At 41.3% G+C, this 21,436-nt stretch overlaps 1 protein-coding gene across 1 annotated transcript in view; it reads right to left on the bottom strand.

Annotated features, from left to right (window-relative positions):
- The window catches only part of LOC124795542 (nuclear pore complex protein Nup155), a 258,190-nt gene that overhangs the window by 186,149 nt on the left and 50,605 nt on the right, over positions 1–21,436 (bottom strand). The window contains 2 exon segments of the mRNA XM_047259615.1: positions 17,008–17,258; positions 17,471–17,742. Of these exon segments, the coding sequence (XP_047115571.1) occupies positions 17,008–17,258; positions 17,471–17,742 (523 nt within the window).

The following is a 21,436-nucleotide window of genomic DNA, read 5'->3' as shown; positions in this document are numbered from 1 at the left end:
CAGCACTGTGAGACCAACACTAGTTCACAATTTTGTTGGAATGCAGGCAGTGAGTACACGAAATAGCGAAACTTGCAGCACCCGAGGACGACAGTTAGTTCAATACCAGAATTTTTGTGCATAAAATAGAAACAGCAACTCAGGTGAACACCCGAAAGCACGCCACTGATAAAAAGCTCATTCCAACTGAAATATAAAAAAGCTATGACACACATATTAAAGTACAGAATATGTACAAATCTAGTTGTGAATGAAACCTGTACCAAATAATGAAAGAAAATAAGATTAACAATGAATTTTAGAGGAAGTGATCCATGAAGTGTGTACAGAGCTCATCACAATTCAAAGTTTTAAGCCACAAATGGAGTAAATAAGAGGTCTACAGTGACATCTGCTATCACTGTGTCGCAGGTGGCTTCCACAATATTTCTTTTGCTATTACCATACATTCCTATAATGTAATCTATGATATAATATTGGCTCTCAGTAAAATGTACAAAGCATTATGATTCTTTTTCCTTCTCTCCAAAGTCTGGTACGTACAATATTTATTCAGTATTGTTATCAAATAAAATGTGCATTTATTTTTTTTTTCATTTGTTTCTGAAGAGCCAGCTCAGGAAACTGGTGAACTATGATATGTAATGGTATAAATAAAAATAAAAGCAACCTTAAAGACTGTACAGGTGGTTTCCGATTTTTTAGTTCATCACACACAAATCGGTCTTGATCTGACAATTATGTACATGATTTGCACCTCATCCCTGATGCAAGTTTTACAAAAACTACTGTTATTGTCATTTACTGTTAACACTTCAATCAGTATTGTGCCCATCTCGGATGTGCACCAAATGTGCACAATAAATATTTTATGAGCAGGTTACAACAAGGTGGAAATAGTTATGAACCTTATGACATAGGTAAATTCTTCTCATTTATTATGTTTTTCTACTCCCAAACATTACCCTTTTCCATCTAATTTTCAATACATTTATCTGCCGGCATGCAGCTAATACTTAGTTATTTGAGAAGGGTGACCTACACTATTTGGAAGCTAAGCATTCTGACATTTCTGTAAAGTACTTTAAATTACCAAAAACTAATCACAGTATCTTTTGCAATAACTAAACTTCAAGTTCATCTGCAGCCCCATTTTCCATCACAGATTTCGTCAAAACCACTGTTAGAGTCTGGGCTTTGATCACATATTTTTGTTACCTTAATGACAAAGTATTGCTTGCTAAACTTACTAATTAATAATTTCAAGTAATTTACTATGATTTGCAATATGGGGCTCATACATCTTAACAAGGGGATTCACACTGCTGAAGAAAATGGTGTCCCTGTATTTTTCTAAATTTCTGACTTGCAACATTTTCTACAAATCAAAATCATATTAGTTCTTTTAGTTCATTAGAAATAGTAAAACCCAACCCAGCCGAATTTTCAACACATAATATAATTTTCAAATTAACAGTTTGTTCTTATGCCTGCGTGTAAGTAGCCAGACGCCATCCAAAATTGCCAGTCCAATGTTTGAAAGTAAACACATACTATCTACATCAGAAAAGCTTTCATTGTTGATTCACATCACTATAATATCTTCTGTATGTGAGAATACGTGCTCTGGTCAGTGTCAAACACAGGAATTTTAATGTTTAATTACTTTCAAGTGATATCTGTAATCTCAATTAACTGTCTGTTGTAACTGAACTGTGATGCGCTCAAGAAGTGCTGTGAACTATCATTGTCATTGGAAACAAATATTGTTGGACTCAGTAAGTCATGCAAATGAATCAGAGTGTAATTACCTTTAACTGCAAGTGTGCTACGTGAGAACTGTGGCATTCTTGTGTAAACAAGAACACTCTTGTGGCACTATTGAACGTTCAACTTCATCATTGGACACTCAGAACTCAGAATTGTGGGTTATAGTCTGGAAAGTTGCACTAACTGTTGTTCACAGCAAAAAAACTGGTCACTATAATTAATAACTGAACTTTGAAGAGATTAAAATGTGTGTGTTAATGTCATCAAAAATATGGTGTTTTGTACCTCTCTGAGCAAACACTATGCTGCACTCACTTGAACTTTTGGTTTTGAGGTGACTAAGATTGGTGCTACCAAGGACGAGACTACGAAATTCAGGTCAATACCGTCACAACCTGCTACCTACGCACTCTATCTAATGCCTTTTGATTTGGAAAGCAAGTTTCACCCCTGCAAGTTATTTTATTTTTCCTGTGATATCACTAAACCAAGTACAAATGAAACACGCTTCTTCTGCCAACTGCTTCAGATTCATAAATCCTGCACCTTTATCAATAAAATAATCAAAAACTTATAAATTTTGGTACCCCACATTTAAACAGCAAATCCAATTAAATAACCTGATGAACCTTCTTTTGAGACCGTGAATTAATAAAGCTTTTTCGCTTTATTTTTTAGATGTGTGGTCGTGCTCACTTCAAGTTTTTTTTTCTTTTTTTGTAGCTTAGGTAACACAGTAAAGCACTGAACCCTTTAACTAAATTTCTGGTAATAGATCTCCATAAATAAATATTACATATTCATCACATTATCATCTCATTCTTTCTACTGTCTAGGAATACTGCTTCTCTCTACGAGATTTTTATGGTTTTAATCTAATATTCATTATGAATAAAGCAAGTACAAAAACATTTGGGAAAGGTTGGTTGTTTGGGAGTTAACGGTATGCACAGCGAGGTAATCAGCTCCTTGGTTAAAAGACAGTTCGTCCGGAGTTAGTGACATCACTAGAAACCTGGGAGTATGTAGGACTTGTAAAAACTGATTTGCTGAAGTTTAGACTCCTGCCAGAGCTGAGAAAAAATTTACTGAGGCTTAACAGTACACTTGCACAAACCATGAACTGCACAACAGAAATGTGACAATCCGCGTGTATTGCAACAGCCTCAGACAGGTAACACCTCGTCACACTACAAGCACAGGTTGCTGAGCTCACCACAGATGATGTTGCATTATGGACCCAGGCTACTGGTCACCTATCTCGCCATCACGGCTCACTGGTAAAGCACAGCTACTCACCTCCATCAGCAAGAATCTGCTGCTACCACCAATGGTATGGATCCACAGCATGAAAGTGCAGTGGGTTGTATAAACAGGGAAACTCAGCAGAAGTCAGTGATGATAGCCACTGGCTCTCCAGATTGCAGCCATCGACTATTCGTAACGTAACATGGCACTAAGTTATAATCCGACCACAATACTACTGTACTTGTGGTCAGGTGGCCATTATTGGATACAAACGGTGACTTTACTTGTCAACAAGTGCAGTGGTGGTGACTAAAGAAAACTCACTGTGGATAATTGCAGACAGTTGTGCATATACTATCAAGTGGTTAGGCATGTCCTCATGAAATTTTACGATAAAAACTCATGATAAGCTGACCAAAGCCCCCTCGCACCCAGGTGCAATAACCCAGTGGTTGACTAATACAGTTCTTGGTAGACATAATGATGACTGCCACCTTATCATTGCCAGTGGTTCTATGAGTGCACCATATGGCTGTGTCACATTAGTGTTGAAAAGGCCTATGGCACAAATTTGAATGTAAATGTGTCTTAGTGGACATGACACACCCCACACCCACAGCGAAGTTTTATTTCTCGACACCTGCTTTAACTCCTTCACCGATGTGTTTTTCACACTACCACCAACCTATCGAGCCAATGATAAGTGTGATTTATGGAAACCCCATCAGTAGAGAGAGAGAGAGAGAGAGAGAGAGAGAGAGAGAGAGTGAGTGTGTGTGTGTGTGTGTGTGTGTGTGTGTGTGTGTGTGTGTGTCTGGCTTACAGGCAGTCAATGCCGAGGTTATCAGTGCTCTTACACATATTAAAAGAAATGAAAATGGGTAAAATGACAAACTGTTGCTACACAGTGAAGAGGAAATCTATAACAACACTTATTCACTCACTCCCAGCTCATTCCCACAAAATCACTATCTCACAGGCCTTAATACAATGGAGAAGGGTGAAAGGTGCTATACATGGGAGTAAAACAGAAGTAAAATCACAGAAGAGCTAAAAGAATGTTGTTGTTGTTGTTGTGGTCTTCAGTCCTGAGACTGGTTTGATGCAGCTCTCCATGCTATTCTATCCTGTACATCTTCTTCATCTCCCAGTACCTATTGCAACCTACATCCTTCTGTATCTGTTTAGTGTATTCATCTCTTTGTCTCCCTCTGCGATTTTTACCCTCCATGCTGCCCTCCAATGCTAAATTTGTGATCCCTTGAAGCCTCAGAACATGTCCTACCAACCGGTCCCTTCTTCTTGTCAAGTTGTGGCACAAACTCCTCTTCTCCCCAATTCTATTCAATACCTCCTCATTAGTTATGTGATCTACCCATCTAATCTTCAGCATTCTTCTGTAGCACCACAATTTGAAAGCTTCTATTCTCTTCTTGTCCAAACTATTTACAGTCCATGTTTCACTTCCATACATGGCTACACTCCATACAAATACTTTCAGAAACTACTTCCTGACATGCAATTCTATACTAGGTGTTAACAATTTTCTCATTCTTCAGAAATGCTTTCCTTGCCATTGCCAGTCTACATTTTATATCCTCTTTACTTCGACCATCATCAGTTATTTTGCTCCCCAAATAGCAAAACTCTTTTACTACTTTAAGTGTCTCATTTCCTAATCTAATTCCCTCAGCATCACCCGACTTAATTCGACTACATTCCATTATCCTCGTTATGCTTTTGTTGATGTTCATCTTATATCCTCCCTTCAAGACACTATCCATTCCGTTCAACTGCTCTTCCAAGTCCTTTGCTGTCTCTGACAGAATTACAATGTCATCGGCGAACCTCAAAGTTTTTATTTCTTCTCCACGGATTTTAATACCTACTCTGAATTTTTCTTTAGTTTCCTTTACTTCTTGCTCAATATACAGACTGAATAACATCGGGGAGAGGTTACAACCCTGTCTCACTCCTTTCCCAACCACTGCTTCCCTTTCATGTCCCTCAACTTTTGTAACTGCCATCTGGTTTCTGTACAAATTGTAAATAGCCTTTCGCTCCCTGTATTTTATCCCTGCCACCTTTAGAATTTGAAAGAGAGTATTCCAGTCAACATTGTCAAAAGTTTTCTCTAAGTCTACAAATGCTAGAAATGTACGTTTGCTTTAATCTTTCTTGTAAGATAGATCATAAGGTCAGTATTGCTTCACGTGTTCCAATATTTCTACGGAATCCAAACTCATATTCACCGAGGTCAGCTTCTACCAGTTTTTCCATTCGTCTGTGAAGAATTCGTGTTAGTATTATGCAGCCGTGACTTATTAAACTGATAGTTCGGCAATTTTAACATCTGTCAACACCTGTTTTCTTTGGGATTGGAATTATTATATTCTTCTTGAAGTCTGAGGGTATTTCGCCTTTCTCATACATCTTGCTCACCAGATGGTAGAGTTTTGTCAGCACTGGCTCTACCAAGGCTGTCAGTAGTGCTAATGGAATTTTGTCTACTCCCAGGGCCTTGTTTCGACTGAGGTCTTTCAGTGCTCTGTCAAACTCTTCACGCAGTATCGTATCTCCTATTTCATCTTCATCTACATCTTCTTCCATTTCCATAATATTGTCCTCAAGTACATCGCCCTTGTATAGACCCTCTATATATTCCTTCCACCTTTCAGCTTTCCTATCTTTGCTTAGAACTGGGTTTCCATCTGAGCTCTTGATACTCATGCAAGTGGTTCTCTTTTCTCCATAGGTTTCTTTAATTTTCCTGTAGGCAGTATCTATCTTACCCCTAGTGAGATAAGCCTCTACATCCTTACATTTGTCCTCTAGCCATCCCTGCTTAGCCATTTTGCACTTCCTATCGATCTCATTTTTGAGACATTTGTATTCCTTTTTGCCTGCTTCATTTACCACATTTTTATATTTTCTCCTTTCATCAATTAAATTCAATATTTCTTCTGTTACCCAAGGATTTCTACCAGCCCTCATCTTTTTACCTACTTGATCCTCTGCTGCCTTCACTACTTCATCCCTCAAAGCTACCCATTCTTCTTCTACTGTACTTCTTTCCCCCATTTTTGTCAATTGTTCCCTTATGCTTCCCCTGAAACTCTGTACAACCTCTGGTTCTTTCAGTTTATCCAGGTCCCATCTCCTTAAATTCCCACCTTTTTGGAGTTTCTTTAGTTTTAATTTATAGTTCATAACCAATAGATTGTGGTCAGAGTCCACATCTGTCTTACAATTTAAATTCTGGTTCCTAAATCTCTGTCTTACCATTATATAATCTATCTGATACCTTCTAGTATCTCCAGGATTCTTCCATGTATACAACCTTCTTTTATGATTCTTGAACCAAGTGTTAGCTATGATTAAGTTATGCTCTGTGCAAAATTCTACCAGACGGCTTCCTCTTTCATTTCTTACCCCCAATCCATATTCACCTACTATGTTTCCATCTCTCCCTTTTCCTACTCCCGAGTCCCAGTCACCCATGACTATTAAATTTTCGTCTCCCTTCACTACCTGAATAATTTCTTTTATCTAATCATACATTTCATCAATTTCTTCATCATTTTGCAGAGCTAGTTGGCACATAAACTTGTACTACTGTAGTAGGCATGGGCTTCGTGTCTACCTTGACAACAATAATGCGTTCACTATGCTGTTTGTAGTAGCTTACCCACACTCCTATTTTTTTATTCATTATTAAACCTACTCCTGCATTACCCGTATTTGATTTTGTTTTTATAACCCTGTATTCACCTGTCCAAAAGTCTTGTTCTTCCTGCCACCGAACTTCACTAATTCCCACTATATTTAACTTTAACCTATCCATTTCCCTTTTCAAATTTTCTAACCTCCCGCCTGGTTAAGGGATCCGACATTCCACGCATGCAGCTAAAAGAAAACAAAAGGAAATGCGACTGGTTGACCACTTACAAAAAACATGGGTGCTGCTTTCACACTCTTAACGCACTAAGATCATCTCCCAAAAATTTGCAGAAACAAGTGAGACAGATCACAAAACCTTAAAACTCTAATCACATTTGTTTCAATGTAACTTAAAATAGAGTGCAGGTCTGCCAGCAAATCTGCCGCTGCCCTCTGGTCCAAAACTAAAATACAACCTAGTAAAATGTGGTGCTCAGTGAACTGTATGCGAGGAGCACCACACATTGGAGGGCTGTTGCGCTGAAGCAAGAAGCCAAGTGTTGTAGGGCTGCAGGGTATGCTGGGACAAGTAAGAGCTGCCTCGCCCAGTCTACGTCGCCGGAAGGAGGTGTGCTATGGCCCCACTGTGGGCTTTACTAGATGGAGCTTACTGCCTGTCACTTCCAGCCACTCATTCTCCCACTGATGCAAGACTCTGTACCTCAACAGCAAGGCTATAGCATGCAGGGGGATGGTGCTCTGAAATGAGGATCATGGCTGGCCCCAATGGCTGTAGATCCGCCCTTTTATTCCCTGCAATACCCATGTGCCCTGGTACCCAGCACAAAGACATCTCTCCCAACCATTGGAATCGGAGGAGGGCATCCTGCATATTCTGGAATACTTTATCTGCTGGGTACAAACATCGTAATGAGTGAAGGGCACTCAGGGAATCTGAACAGACCAGATATTTACCCCTTGAAGAATGTCTCATATGCTCCAGTGCCCATAAGATCACATATAATTCTGCATCAAAGACAGTAAAGCCTTGAAGCAGATGGACCTTGTTGCCATGATCCACAAAAAAAAACACAGCACTCAATGGACTTCCCCTGTTTAGTCCCATCCATAAAGATAGTCTGTAGAGTTTTAGTGCCTCATTTAAAATGTCAGAAAATATTACATTAAAAACAGAAGCAAGAGAACAATCTCTCCTATTTGTACCCAATCTAAAATTACACTTTATCTCTCCAATGACCATGATGGCAGGTGGTTGAAACCTTTGATTTGAGGTTGTACATGCTCCGCACCAAGTGAACCCAGCACATGCTGCACGCAGATCCCAAACGGCATGTTGCTTGTGTACAATTGGAGGAAAGACGTTACACAGGTGGGTGAGCGACACTGTGGTATGCAGGGGAAGTCAGAGCTGCAGGGAACTTACATGCCTGATGTACCACGCAGGATGGTGAGTGGTGGTTTCCCAGCCTCAGCACAGGGACTGAATATGGGGCTGATCCTATAAGCACCTGTGGCCAGTCTAATTCCCTCATGAGGGATAGCATCAATCTTCAGCTCAGAAGGCCTTGCTGAGCCACACACAGTACTCCATATTGTAGCCATGAAAGGCCTGTAAAACTGGAACACGCACATCCTGTCTGCTCACCAAGACCTGTGGCTAAGGCATTTTACAACATTCAGCATCTTCTGGGTTCTGGCTTTCAGGCCTCTCAGGTGTGGTAACCACATAGATTGGAGTCAAAAAGGAGGCCCAGAAACCTCACTGAGTCTTTAAAATGTAGAATGGTGTTCCTCATATGCACAAGTCATATAAATTAAAAATACGACGAGGACAATTAAAATGGACACACACACTTACCTGCAAAAAACTGAAAACCCACATTTGCAGCCCAGTTCTCTAACCTCTGCACTGTAATTTTCAACTGATGGGTCACTGTTGCAACACTGGAGGAGGAACAGGAAACAACAAAATCATCCACAAATACAGAACACTGTACAGGACTACCTACTGTAGACATGATACTGTTTATGGCTGTGGCTCAAAACAATCTGACAGCACGTCACCAACTCGTGACATAAAAAAGCACTTAGACAGGAAGGACTGTATGAAATTGGGGAAGCGGCCACGAAAGCCCCAATGAGGGGGTTGTTTGAAAATACTGTGTGTCCAAGTAGTGTCGTGCGCCTTATTAATATTGAAGAATATATCAAGGCTGATGTTTACATAAGAAAGCCTGCTGAATAGTCACATCTGTGAAGTGCACACAGAGTGACTAAGGGGATGCCTGGTCTCTTAACAACCAGATCAAGCAACAGTTAACCATGTGCTCCAGGGACTTTCCTACACAGCTCATTAAGACGATGCTCCAGTAGTTACTGGGACATGTTCAGTTCTTTCCTGGTCTGAGAACACGCATCAGAATTGCCTCTCTCCATGAACTGGGGAAGTTGCCTGTCTGCCATTTAAGATTAAAACCATCGAGGAGGATTTTCTTTGACACTGCTGGCAAATGTCAAAGTGTACAGTACTGGATTTTATTGTGACTGGAGTGCAGTATCATGAGCCTCACACAGTACTGATTCCAGCTCCCACATGGAGAAAGGGTAGTTGTCAGATTCAGAATTGTGGGGTCTGAAGTCTAACTCGCCCATCCCTGCAGTCACACAGTAGGAGTGAAATGCTGGATCCTGGCTGGCACTGGCCGTAGTTGCTGCAAAAAGCTCTGCGATCATCTGAATGTCTCTGGGCATCATTTGAAGATACCCGCGTTTCAGCACCACTCCTATTGGTAAACGACTGTTTACCAGAAAGCCTCCTGATGGCTTCCCATACTTTTGTAGAACAAGTAGAGCAGTTAGAGTCCAGGAATGCTTGCCACGGCCTTTTCTTGGTCTCCTTAATTAGGTGTCGACCCTTAGCCTTCTCGACTCTAAAAGCTATGAAGTTGTCTGCAGTTGGGCAGCATTTAAATCTACTAAGAGCTGCATGCCTGTCTCGGATTGCTGAATGGCATTCCCCTGTCCACCAAGGTACATGTCGCCTCCCGAGATGACCTGAGGACTTTTGGGTCGATTGTTCAACAGTGTGATGGATCACTCAGGTGATATGGTCCACTCTTTACAGGACACTGTTGTGGTGCTCAAACACTGCCAGTTGGCTAAACAGCATCCAGTTAGCCCTACTGATCATCCACTTTGGTGGCTTCTTTCAAGCAATCCCCCATCCAGTAGGTGGATCAATGGGGGAAAATGGTCACTGGAATGAAGGATGTCAGTTGCTTCCCGTGCTGAGGCTGCAAGGGCTTGAAAGCAGAAAAAGAAGTTGATGGCTGAGGATGACCTCGTAGCAGCCAAGGAATTAGTGGGACTGCCAACGTTGAAGATGCTCAGTTCCTGAGACATCATGAAGTCATCCAAGACTCGACCCTTGGGGCAAGTATAGTTCGAGTCCCATAACACATTATGGGCATTGAAATCACTCAGTAGCAGAAACGGGCAGGGGGAGTTGTTCAATAAAGCCTGCGAGGGCCTCAACGTCTATTGCATCTTGTGGAGATACGACACAGTGAGCAGACAGTTATCCTCCAACACACAGGAATTTAAACGGCAACTGCTTGAAGGTCAGTAGCCAGGGGGAGAGCGCAGGAATGGTGTGCATTACTGACAAATGCAGCGACACCTCTCGTCCCTTTCTCACCAGGTCATCCTTACAATAGAGCACATAGCCCTGTAGTACAGAGGCATCAGATGCCTTAAAATGTGTTTCCTGCAAATGCAAGTACAGGGGGCATGTTCCTGTACAATGAGTTTCATGTTCTTCACATATGTCCTGAACCTATTAATGTTACACTGTAGGATGGGAGCCATTTATCACAAAGGTAGCACTTTCATCCTGACTCTGTTGGGGAGGGAAGCCCGCAATGGGTGGATGCTGTTTTGGGGAGAGATGTTTGCCCCAGTCTGACATCAAGGTAAATCGCCTCTTAAGAAGATTCCGAAGAGAGACATCAAAGAGAATGATGCCAACATCGTTGAACTGTGTACTTCCAGTCTCTGTCAGTGAGCTATTCTTTGCCTTTGACTTCAATTTTTGTTGTCTGAGGCAGCTTCGGAGCAACCACTGCAGGAGTGGGAGTGGCAGTGCTGGGCGGTGGACAAGACGATCTTTGGAGTGGGCAAGGAGTTCTCCAATGTCAGCAACCATGAACTTTTCTGAAGTTCCGGTGAGAGGGACAGGGGCTTCGGAATGACTGCAGCAGCACAAGTGCACTGAAAAATGCAGGTACTAGTGCTGACACTGGCAACCTCCGTTTGTGTAGCAGTTTTGGATTTCTGCACCAGCTGTTTAACAATTGAAACAAAGAACGTGGAGAACGTTGTGGAGCAGCATGGCTTTATTCGGCTTTTTGGCTCATTGTATGGAATGCACTTTATTATATTAAGCTCTTGTACCTTTCATTCTTCAAGATGTATGCTGCAGTCCCAACTCCAGACAGGATGATTCCCAGAGAAATTCACACTCTTCAAGAGAGATGAACAAGTGACTCCTATGTGGGTGGCCTTACCACATTTGCCGCAAGTGGCTTCTCTGTGATACTCTAGAGTAACATGCTCGAAGCACTGGCATTCAGAACAGCGCATTGGGTTGGGGACATAAGGCCGTATATTGAGGCAAAGGAAGCCTACCTTAACATGCTCGGCTAGTTTCGTGCTGCTGAATGTAAGGATAACGGAGTCTGATAAGACGAGATCACTATCCACCCTTCTCATGATATTCTGTGCATCACTATTCCTTCTTCGGCCCACTCAACTTTCAGTTCTTCTTTGAGACCCTAGAATGTCACAACCCCTTTGATTTAATTAAACGTGGAGTGGAGCTCTGTTTCAATGGCATACTCCCGAAGGCACTTCACTTCCTGCAGGTACGTTGCTTGCAGGGAATTAGAAAAAGCGTCCCGTTTCATAGCCGCTTGACTGATTTAATGTCCCTACAATGTCCCGTAACCCTATTCAATGTAAAAAGGGGAGGCCTTCTCAAAGGTTCTCTTTCGTCTTAGCTATTAAAAATATATTCTGTCCTGCAGCATGCATTCTGTTACTAAATACCGAACTACATTTAACTACTTCAGAATCTGGAGAGCTCGTCACATGATGCCTCTTGTGTGACTGGACGTTGGTACCTCCAAATGGCCCACCCATTCCGCTAGGAGGGAGAGAAGGTTTTGAGGGTCTTTATTGGTCCCATGGTCAGAAAGGGAAATACAAGCCCTAAGCCTTATACAAATGAGGTGCAGCATGTTCCCCAGAGGTTGTCCGCTAATGACTGTTCCCACTCAACAGGCATGCATCTTATAAGTGCGTAACACACCCTGAGATTAAGGGTTTTTTTATAGTGGTTTTTACCATTCCTGCAACACACAACATTTCATTGCTGTGCCAAACAGTGGTTGCTGAAGCATATTCAGAGCTTAGGGTGACGGGGGACTGGCGGCATTTACCACTCCCCCACCTCAGGAGCCCCAGGGTCGCGAAGCCTGCACTCAGCACAGATGATTAACAGTGATTGTCGCTTATATAGCTCCTCACACAGTTACTGGAGATCACATGCCCGACTTCCATACTAGCACCAGTGCAGCCCTTGACAGTGGACTATATTCTGACTGCACCTGGACAACTACTTCATGCTCGCAGGAATTCTTGTCTATGTTTGCACATGGAATCTGCCGCCCATTGAGCAGTAGTTGGGCATCTCCACTACACTTGGTCCCAAAGACAAATAATGGATGGAAACCATGTGACGGCTATAGACAGCTCAATGCTAGAACCATTCAGATTGATACTTAGTACTGTAAATCAAAGATGTTCAATGTCCACAGTAAGCAAATCTTTTCAACGTTGAACTTAGTTTGTGCATTTTACCAGATACCTATGGCACTGGACAATGTTGCTACGACCACCGGCTGCACACTGTTCGGAGTATTTGAATTTACCGGAATGCCTTTTGGACTTCGTAATGCTGCCCAAACATTTCAATGGGTTACAGGTGAAATCGGATGTGATGGACGTCTTTTGTGCATACTGACGATGGCCTGGTCTTGTCAAACTCTGAGGCAGAACACCTGTCAACACCTACGACAGATTTTCACTCGTCTACAAGCACAAAGCCTACTCTCAACCTGAGTAAGTGCTTCTTTGGAGCAGCCAACATACAGTTCCCAGGGAACGCTATCAATGTGCAAGACATGGCCACTCTAAGAGAATGTAGAAATATGTGTGAATGCCCAAGGGACCAAACTGCTGAGGTCATCAGTCCCCAGACTTACACACACACACACACACACACACACACACACACACACACACACACACACACACACACACTTACACCAAGAACAAAACAAATCCATACCTGGGGGAGGACTCAAACCTCCGGCAGGAGGGGCTGCACGATACGTGATATGGCGCCTCTAACTGCACAGCCACTCCGCGCAGCCGTGAAGTAGCAGCAGCCGATCATACTTAAAGAATTATGACTATTTCTTGCCATAAACAATTTTTAATGTCAGATTGTTGACTATGATGTCCTCCTAGCCGCACTACTGAATAAAATCTTGCACGGTTCACTGCCAAAGGACCAACTCCAGCGTAATGGTGAGGCCAAATTGGCGTGTACCAAGCTGAAGACTGCCATCGCAGAAGCTACACTGTTAGTGCAACCAGTTCCACAGGTGCCTCTTACCCTGATGGTTGACATGTCAGCCACCGCAATTGGCGCTGCACTGCAACAGCAAATAGGGGAGCACCTCCAGCCCATAGCCTTTTTCAGCAAAAATTGTGAACTGTATGCTGCCTATGTTACAGCGTAAAGTCAAGTGCTGGCACGCCAGTTGGGAACATTACAGTACAGGGGGCTGTGAGACATCAGCCAATAGCGTGTTGACCGACCCCTCTCCAGGACGAAAAATGACAACAGTGGCCTCTACATTAAGAGGACATAAGCGCTGCACCGACTGGCTGTGACCCAGTTCTACAGAAGCTTCACGACTAGCAAGCCCACTGTATTACTTCACTTGTATTACGAATTGTATATACTGAAGAGATTTCTTATTTGCATGTCGCCCGTTGCTTGTGACACTTCCGTGTTATTGTCAAAGTTAAGTATTGTCATTGTTCATTTCGTAATAAAACTCATTAATACAATTTGCTTGAACTGTTGTCTAGCGATCCGAGAAAGCATGTTTCCTAGACACCCCATATTCGACAACTAGGCAGGATTCAGCAGCCTATGCTGCTATTAAGAAATTTTGTTACATGTTGGAGGGACAGCAGTTCACTCACCACAGTTCAAAAGCCACTAACATATGTTTTCTGCCAGTGTCCTGAGAAAGTTTCACCATGTGAGCTGTGATATCCGAACTATATCTGACAGTTCACTGATAATATCATTCATGTTGAAGGAGAACTGAATGTGCCAGATGATCTCTCTCAAATCAAGTGGTCACTGATGCAGTTGATTTTGAAGCTCTCACCACAGTGCAACAATCAAATAGTGAGCCATGAGATTCATTGGCAGAACCATCAGCACTACAACTCTGCGTATTACACTGCAACCACTAACTCCAGTACAGTATTGTAATGTCCCCACTAACAAACTGCCACCATCTGTGACTACTGACTTTCTCCAGCAGGCATTCGTCTCTTTACATAAAACGTTGCATCCTGGAGTACGAGCCACCACCAACACAATGAAGTGAACTTTTGTCTGGTCACACATGAACAGACTGTAAGCAATATGTGCGACAACATGTGACCTGTCAATGGAATAAAGTTAGCTGGCACATCTGGTCACTTCTTGGCATGTTTCCTCCTCCGAATCACAGACTTGAACATGAGCATCTAGACCTTGAAAGATATCTCCCACCATCAGAAGGATACACCTACTGCATTATAGCCACAATCTTCTTACACACTGGCACGAGATGTTCCCCACTGCCGACATTACCACTGATACTGTCGCGACTGCATTCTTCTGGGGATGGTTTTTGATATGCCTCTATACGTTCCAACAGACCAATCTGAGCCTTATCTGTTCAAAGCACTACTGTCCTACTGGGTATGAAGTGGATTAGAACTATAGCTTACCAACTGGCAGTGAATGGTTTAATTAAATGCATGCACTGCACACAATTCAACTCGCAGTGGTGGACAGAAATGTTGCCCATTGTCCTCCTGGCTCCACGTGTGTCTGAATTAAGACATGAAAGCCACAACTGCAGCACTTTTTTATGGCCAGCCAATATGTCTGCTGAGTGAGTTCTTTGCCAATGCACCACGCAATTGCATTGTCCAGTCAGATTTCCAGCAAAAGCTTCTTACACAAATTCGGCAACTATGCCCCATTGCTGCAAGGGATCAGTAGCCTCTTAACCCTTTTGTTTTTAATAAGCTAAGAGAGTACCATCATGTCTTTGTACAGCATGACGCAATTCAAAAGCCACTGCAGCTGCCCTACAATAGATCTTACCATGTCATGAGTAGGGAGGACAAGACATTCAAAATCAGTGTGATGGATATGACAACCTCCATTGCCATCAACTATGTCAAACCAGCTTTCCATGCACCCTACACTGATACGGACTAATCTACACACACCACGGACTCTTATCAACGCTCCAGTCACTCCACTGTCCCATCACAGATCAGCTGCAATGGGCGCCAGAGGCTACATATAATGTTAGGTTGTTACCTTGTCCAATTCAACAGAAACTATCATTGACACTATGGGGTGAGTGGAGAAGTGCAGTGTAATGCTACGTGCAAGTAATTACTACTTTTAATCATTATCTTTGCCGCAGTTATTGACTTATGTTTTCCTTTTTTTTATACATGTTTTTTTTTTTCTCCATTATTGAATGTGCTATTAAACTGAGTCTTAGAGTTTAGTTTTTCTGTTGCAATAAAGTTAATTCATTCAACCCCGCAACATAGTCTTTTACCTCTACTGTTCAATCTATGCACTGAAGAGGCAATGATGGAAATAAAAGGTTTCAGGAGTATGATTAAAATTCAGAGTGAAAGGATATCAATGGTAAGATTTTCTGACAACATTGCTACCTTCTGTGAAAGTAAGGAAGAATTTCAGCATCTACTAAACGGACTGAACCATCTAACAAGCACATCCCATGCATTGAGAGCAAACCGAAGGAAGATGAGAGAAATGAGGAGCAGCAGCAGAAATGAGATTATGTGCAAACTTAATACCAAAATTGAGAACCATGTTGCAGATAAAGTAGGGAATTCTGCTCCCTGGAAAATAGGAAATAAAATAATGTGACAGACAAATCAAAGACGACATAGAAAGCCTCCAGGGACTTATTGAAAGAAGTCTACTCCTATCAAACAAAGGGATTCATTTTAGGATACAGCTCAGAGTAGACATGTCTGGAGAACAGCAATGAGTGGAAGTCAATCATGAACTGTGTGAAACTGGGAAAGAAAAATCGAGGCATACGAAATTTTTTGTTACAAAAGGGTACTGAAAATTAATAAAAAACAGACAGACAAAATAAGAAATGAGGAAGTTCTTTATAGAACTAGTGAAGGAGGAATATGTGGAATAAGTTAAAAGCATCAAGGAGAACTTCCATGGTGCTAGAGAGAGTAACAGAGATTCACTGTAGGGGAAGAAAGGGATTGGAACACATCCAACAAATGGTTCAGGACATTGGGTGTTAAGTGCTACTCTGGGGTGAAGAGGCTGGCACAGGAGAGGACGCCTGATGAATGCAGTCCCAAAATAAAATTATTATCTCTCTGATTATCCCCTCAGACAATCCCTAGTAAAATTAACTTCAATTAACAATCAGCTTACCATATGTTGTGTGTAAGAGCCACAGCACCATCCCCCAAATACAAATATACAATCAAAGTTTAGTTGCAATAGAGGTGGTGGCAGTGGTGGAGGTGGTGGTGGTGGTAGTAGTAGTAGTAGTGTGTGTGTGTGTGTGTGTGTGTGTGTGTGTGTGTGTGTGTGTTGGGGGGAAGGGGTGCGTGTGCATGTGTGTCAGCTGTAGTGGACAAATTTTCAATGATCACAGTATATTCAATACACTTTAGGTTCAACATTTCTGAATGATCTTCCTGATACCATTTCATATCATTGCAGCTTCATCGATTTCATACCCATTTTCTCCATTCATTTTGTTTCAATTAATCTAACTGAATTGCAAGTATTCATGTCAAGAAGTGTTCTTCTGCAAGTATCGGTTCTTTGACAATTATGTTTCACTTCAAGTCATCAGTACTTACCCCTGCTGTAATGTGCCAAGTTTACATTTCTTGGTTGCTGAGGCAATGCACATGCAGCAAAGCCTGGAGGAAGTCTTACATGGACAAGATGTAATGCATATGGTCGAACTGTTAGTGATGTGACAGGACTTGTTGTGAAATACAGACGCACTCCTGCTTTTGTTACTGCCACAAGATTCACATGAAGAGATTCACGAGCTTCTATTGGAGATATGCTCACAATGTGGCGAAAAACATTGCTATCTAAAGTTCTGTAACAAAAAAGTGCTGTAAGTATCTTGTATTAATGACGTATGGAAACTTGTGTACAGAAAGGAAATTAATACTCCAAGAAGTATATTATTAAAGCTCAATAAATGATAAAGAACAATAAACACTGTTTGCCACAGAAACAGACATAATATCTAGAGCACTATCAGTTATTGTTTTCTGAAACTTAAAAATGATAACACAGAAAAACTACCTAACAATATTGACAGCATTCTGCACTAAAGTTGACTGACTAGTTGTAACAATATGACTCATTGATTCTCCGTCTTCACCAAGGTCATAAACACTAATAGAACCTTTTTCAGTCAGTGTATATAGTATGTTGCGACTATTATCAACAGTAATTTGAACAATTTGGTCTTCCTCAACAAAAGCGCCACTTATGAATGAAGGTACCAAAAATGACAAGGCACTTTTTGAGTGGTTTACTTTCTTGCAGCGTTTCCCAAACCAACTGCCCTCTGCCTGCAAAAAACAAAAAAGATTTACAGAACTTAGGTAATACTGTTTAGCTTTACAAAAATTTAATGTAAACTGAACAAATCATATATGATGGGGATATCTGACAAACAACATTACATATGAAACTTCCTGGTAGATTAAAACTGTGTGCCCGACCGAGACTCGAACTCGGGACCTTTGCCTTTCGCGGGCAAGTGCTCTACCAACTGAGCTACCGAAGCACGACTCACGCCCGGTACTCACAGCTTTACTTCTGCCAGTACCTCGTCTCCTACCTTCCAAACTTTACAGAAGCTCTCCTGCGAACCTTGCAGAACTAGCACTCCTGAAAGAAAGGATATTGCGGAGACATGGCTTAGCCACAGCCTGGGGGATGTGAAAGAAAGGATATTGTGGAGACATGGCTTAGCCACAGCCTGGGGGATGAAAGAAAGGATATTGCAGAGACATGGCTTAGCCACAGCCTGGGGGATGAAAGAAAGGATATTGCGGAGACATGACTTAGCCACAGCCTGGGGGCACACAGTTTTAATCTGCCAGGAAGTTTCATATCAGGGCACACTCCGCTGCAGAGTGAGAATCTCATTCTGGAAACATTACATATGTCTATAAAACACTGTCAACATCAAAACTGTCTTTTCTGAGTGAAATTTTCCCAATGAATCCAGCTAGAATGTCTGTGAAGGCCAAATTCGATAGTAGTTAGGTAAATGCGTGCATCAGATTATATATGACATGTATCTTGTAAAACGACACACACTCAAAACAATGTAAACTGCAAAGACGTACGCATCAGTACACAAAGGAATCAAAGAAATGATTAACGTACAAGTAAAAACATGTGCCTAAAAGTATTTCCTACACAATTTCCTGCAATACTTCACTATAGGACCATCTCACTGGAATGCAGTATGACCACCAAATATGGCAGCTTGGGATCAAATTCATTCTGGCCTGAGCTGCCTGTTATGTATGTGTGTGTGTGTGTGTGTGTGTGTGTGTGTGTGTGTGTGTGTGTGTGTGTGTGTGAGGTGTGCTTGCTTGTGTGCATGAATGGTGTGTGCTTCTCCTCTGTTGATGAAGGCTGTGGCCGAAAGCTTTGTGTAAGTGTCTTAATAGTGCCTGTCTGCAACATTAAGTGTCTCTTTTACATTAAACAGCAATCCATCTTTTCCTAGATTAACTATGTTAGTTACTAATGACAAAATCTTTGAAGTCATATTTACAGCATCACTGATTTTACTTCACTAAAGAATATTTAAAAGTGTATAACACAACAATGTTTAAATGTTTCAAGGGTATTATTTGTAATTTTAAATATGTACGCATATAAATCACTTTTGCATGTATAAACATAAAATGATTTAGGTCTTATGCATAAGCTACTATTGTAAACTGGACCAACAAAAACACAAGACAATACAAAGGTTATTGGGGAAGAAGTCCCAATGATTGGCTAAGAAGTGCATCTTAAGCAACATTTTCGTAACATCTGGTGACATGATCTCAAACTTCTATGTGCAATATTATGGTACGTCTCTGCCTTGCGGTTGCCCAAGAGGTGCTTGCAGACACCTATGAAGGACAGCACTAACATTTTTCATCTTCACTCGCTGTCACTTTCTCAGTAATTTCTGGCATAGGCAATTCTTCACTATGACATACAGGTCTTATAGTATCACGGTAAAAATATGTCGGCTGACAGACATCATTTGAACTTTGTCCTCCATGATGTCACATTTCTAGTTGATTACTCTAATCCTTGATAAGGTATTTATTCCTTCAAACCTGTCAGCACACCTCTGCTTGTTTTCAGTTTTATTTTTTCCTTTTGGTAGCTTTTTACAAACAATTATTCATTGAAATATGTCTCACCCAGTACACTTATCTTTATATAATACTGACGGATAATTCTTGTTTATTATAATACTGACGGATAATTCTTGTTTATTTTATTCTTCCACAAACTTTACCCTCTTTTACCATTTCTACCCATTTTAATTTTCTCCATTCTTCTCCTCAGCCAGATTTAAAAGTCTTCTCACGTCTTACAGCACATGGTAAATTAGAATACCTCATTGCTTTCTAGATAAACCAGCTATTTTTGTCAAACATGAACATAACAAATAAAATGTGATATTTACACAAATACCAGGAATTTCTTCTGAATTAACACAAAATGCAGAAATTCACAAACCTAGACCAACAATAGTCACTTCCAACTAATGGCAACCAACACGACACAAGATAATTGCAGATGTCTGAACACAACTCATTGTCAATGTTATTTCAGTGTCCAAGACAGTTTAGATCATTCTTACAGTGAAGACAGCAGCCTTCAGTTTCTGTACAAGAACTTCCTGATAGATTGAGTGCACATACAGCTTGTGAGGGTAGCACAAACACTAGGGCTGCGAGTGGAGGCAGACAGTACAGACCAGGGTAATGAAGGGGAACTTTTATTAATTGGGCACATATAAAGGGGGGTGGGGCGGGGAGGGGGGGGGGGGGGGGGTGCGCCCAAAAGAAACCAAACATAAAAATAGTAATTTATTCACATTTTAAGCACAAACCTTTAATCCCCTTCAAAGTACTCTCCATTTGCAGTAATATACTTGTCTAATCTTTTATTCCATTTTTCAGAACACTGTTTAAATTCATGTTTTGTGATACTTGACAGCACCTCCACTGTTTTTTTTTTTTTGTCACCACAGCAACATCAGCAAAACACTTTCCTTTCATGTCTATTTTCATTCTAGGAAACAAAAACCGCACAGGGCAAGGTTGGATGAGTATGGGGGTTGAAGAACAGTGGCCATGCCATTTTTCGTCAAAAATTGTCATACGGACAGGTCTGTGTGAGAAGGGGAATTGTCATGGCGGAAAAACCAGTCATCCGACTGCCACAATGTTTTCAACATTTTCACGCATTCAGGTCGTGGAAGGATGAGTGGAACGAGGTTTGTCGTCAACTGACATTTCACCATTTTTTTAAAAGACGAAAACCACTTTTCCCCACAGCACAATCCATGTATGCCATTTTTTCAAAACATTTCTAGAGATTATGTTCCACTTTTTCTGGGCAAAAATCAGAATTTCACCACCACACACTGTTCAAGAAAAATCAACCCATGCAAAAACAACAATCACACAAAACAGTTGTCACTATACACACTGCCAAAACTTGTCCTGACCTCCATCAGTGATGTTATGCGGCTTGTTGACGTTGGAATGTTTGCTCTGCGCCCTCCTGAGGGCAAAACATGGTACTTAAAAAGTTCTGCTCCCAAAAGTTCGGTTTCTTTTGGGTACAGCCTTGTAAAGTTACACCTGTCAGCCAAACACGGCAAGAACCCTGGTTGTAAACCGACACAAAAGGTCCCCAGTTTTTGGCACCTGTAACCCATTGTGAGTATGTATTCAGCCGTAAAATACAGGGCTACGAGAGTCTGAATATGGGCATTTCTTCTTTTCTACATATCTAATTATTTACCAATTTTATTTTTCCCTTAGATGAAAGGAAAATTACATGGTTGTTCTTATTTTCTGACACAGAAAGCATAAAATATTGAGTGATGACTAAATTATTGTGGAACTATTTCTTGAAGATGATGAATCTGTGGAAGAATTTTCCGATTTTGAAGCTGACAATGTTGAAGAAAGTGAACACAATGCTGATTCAGACATTCCTGCTGCT

The sequence above is a fragment of the Schistocerca piceifrons genome, chromosome 4, assembly GCF_021461385.2.
Source record: "Schistocerca piceifrons isolate TAMUIC-IGC-003096 chromosome 4, iqSchPice1.1, whole genome shotgun sequence".
In the NCBI taxonomy this organism is placed as follows: domain Eukaryota; kingdom Metazoa; phylum Arthropoda; class Insecta; order Orthoptera; family Acrididae; genus Schistocerca; species Schistocerca piceifrons.
The sequence above is the reverse complement of the archived record's forward strand: the minus strand, read 5'-3'. Positions and strand labels throughout refer to the sequence as shown.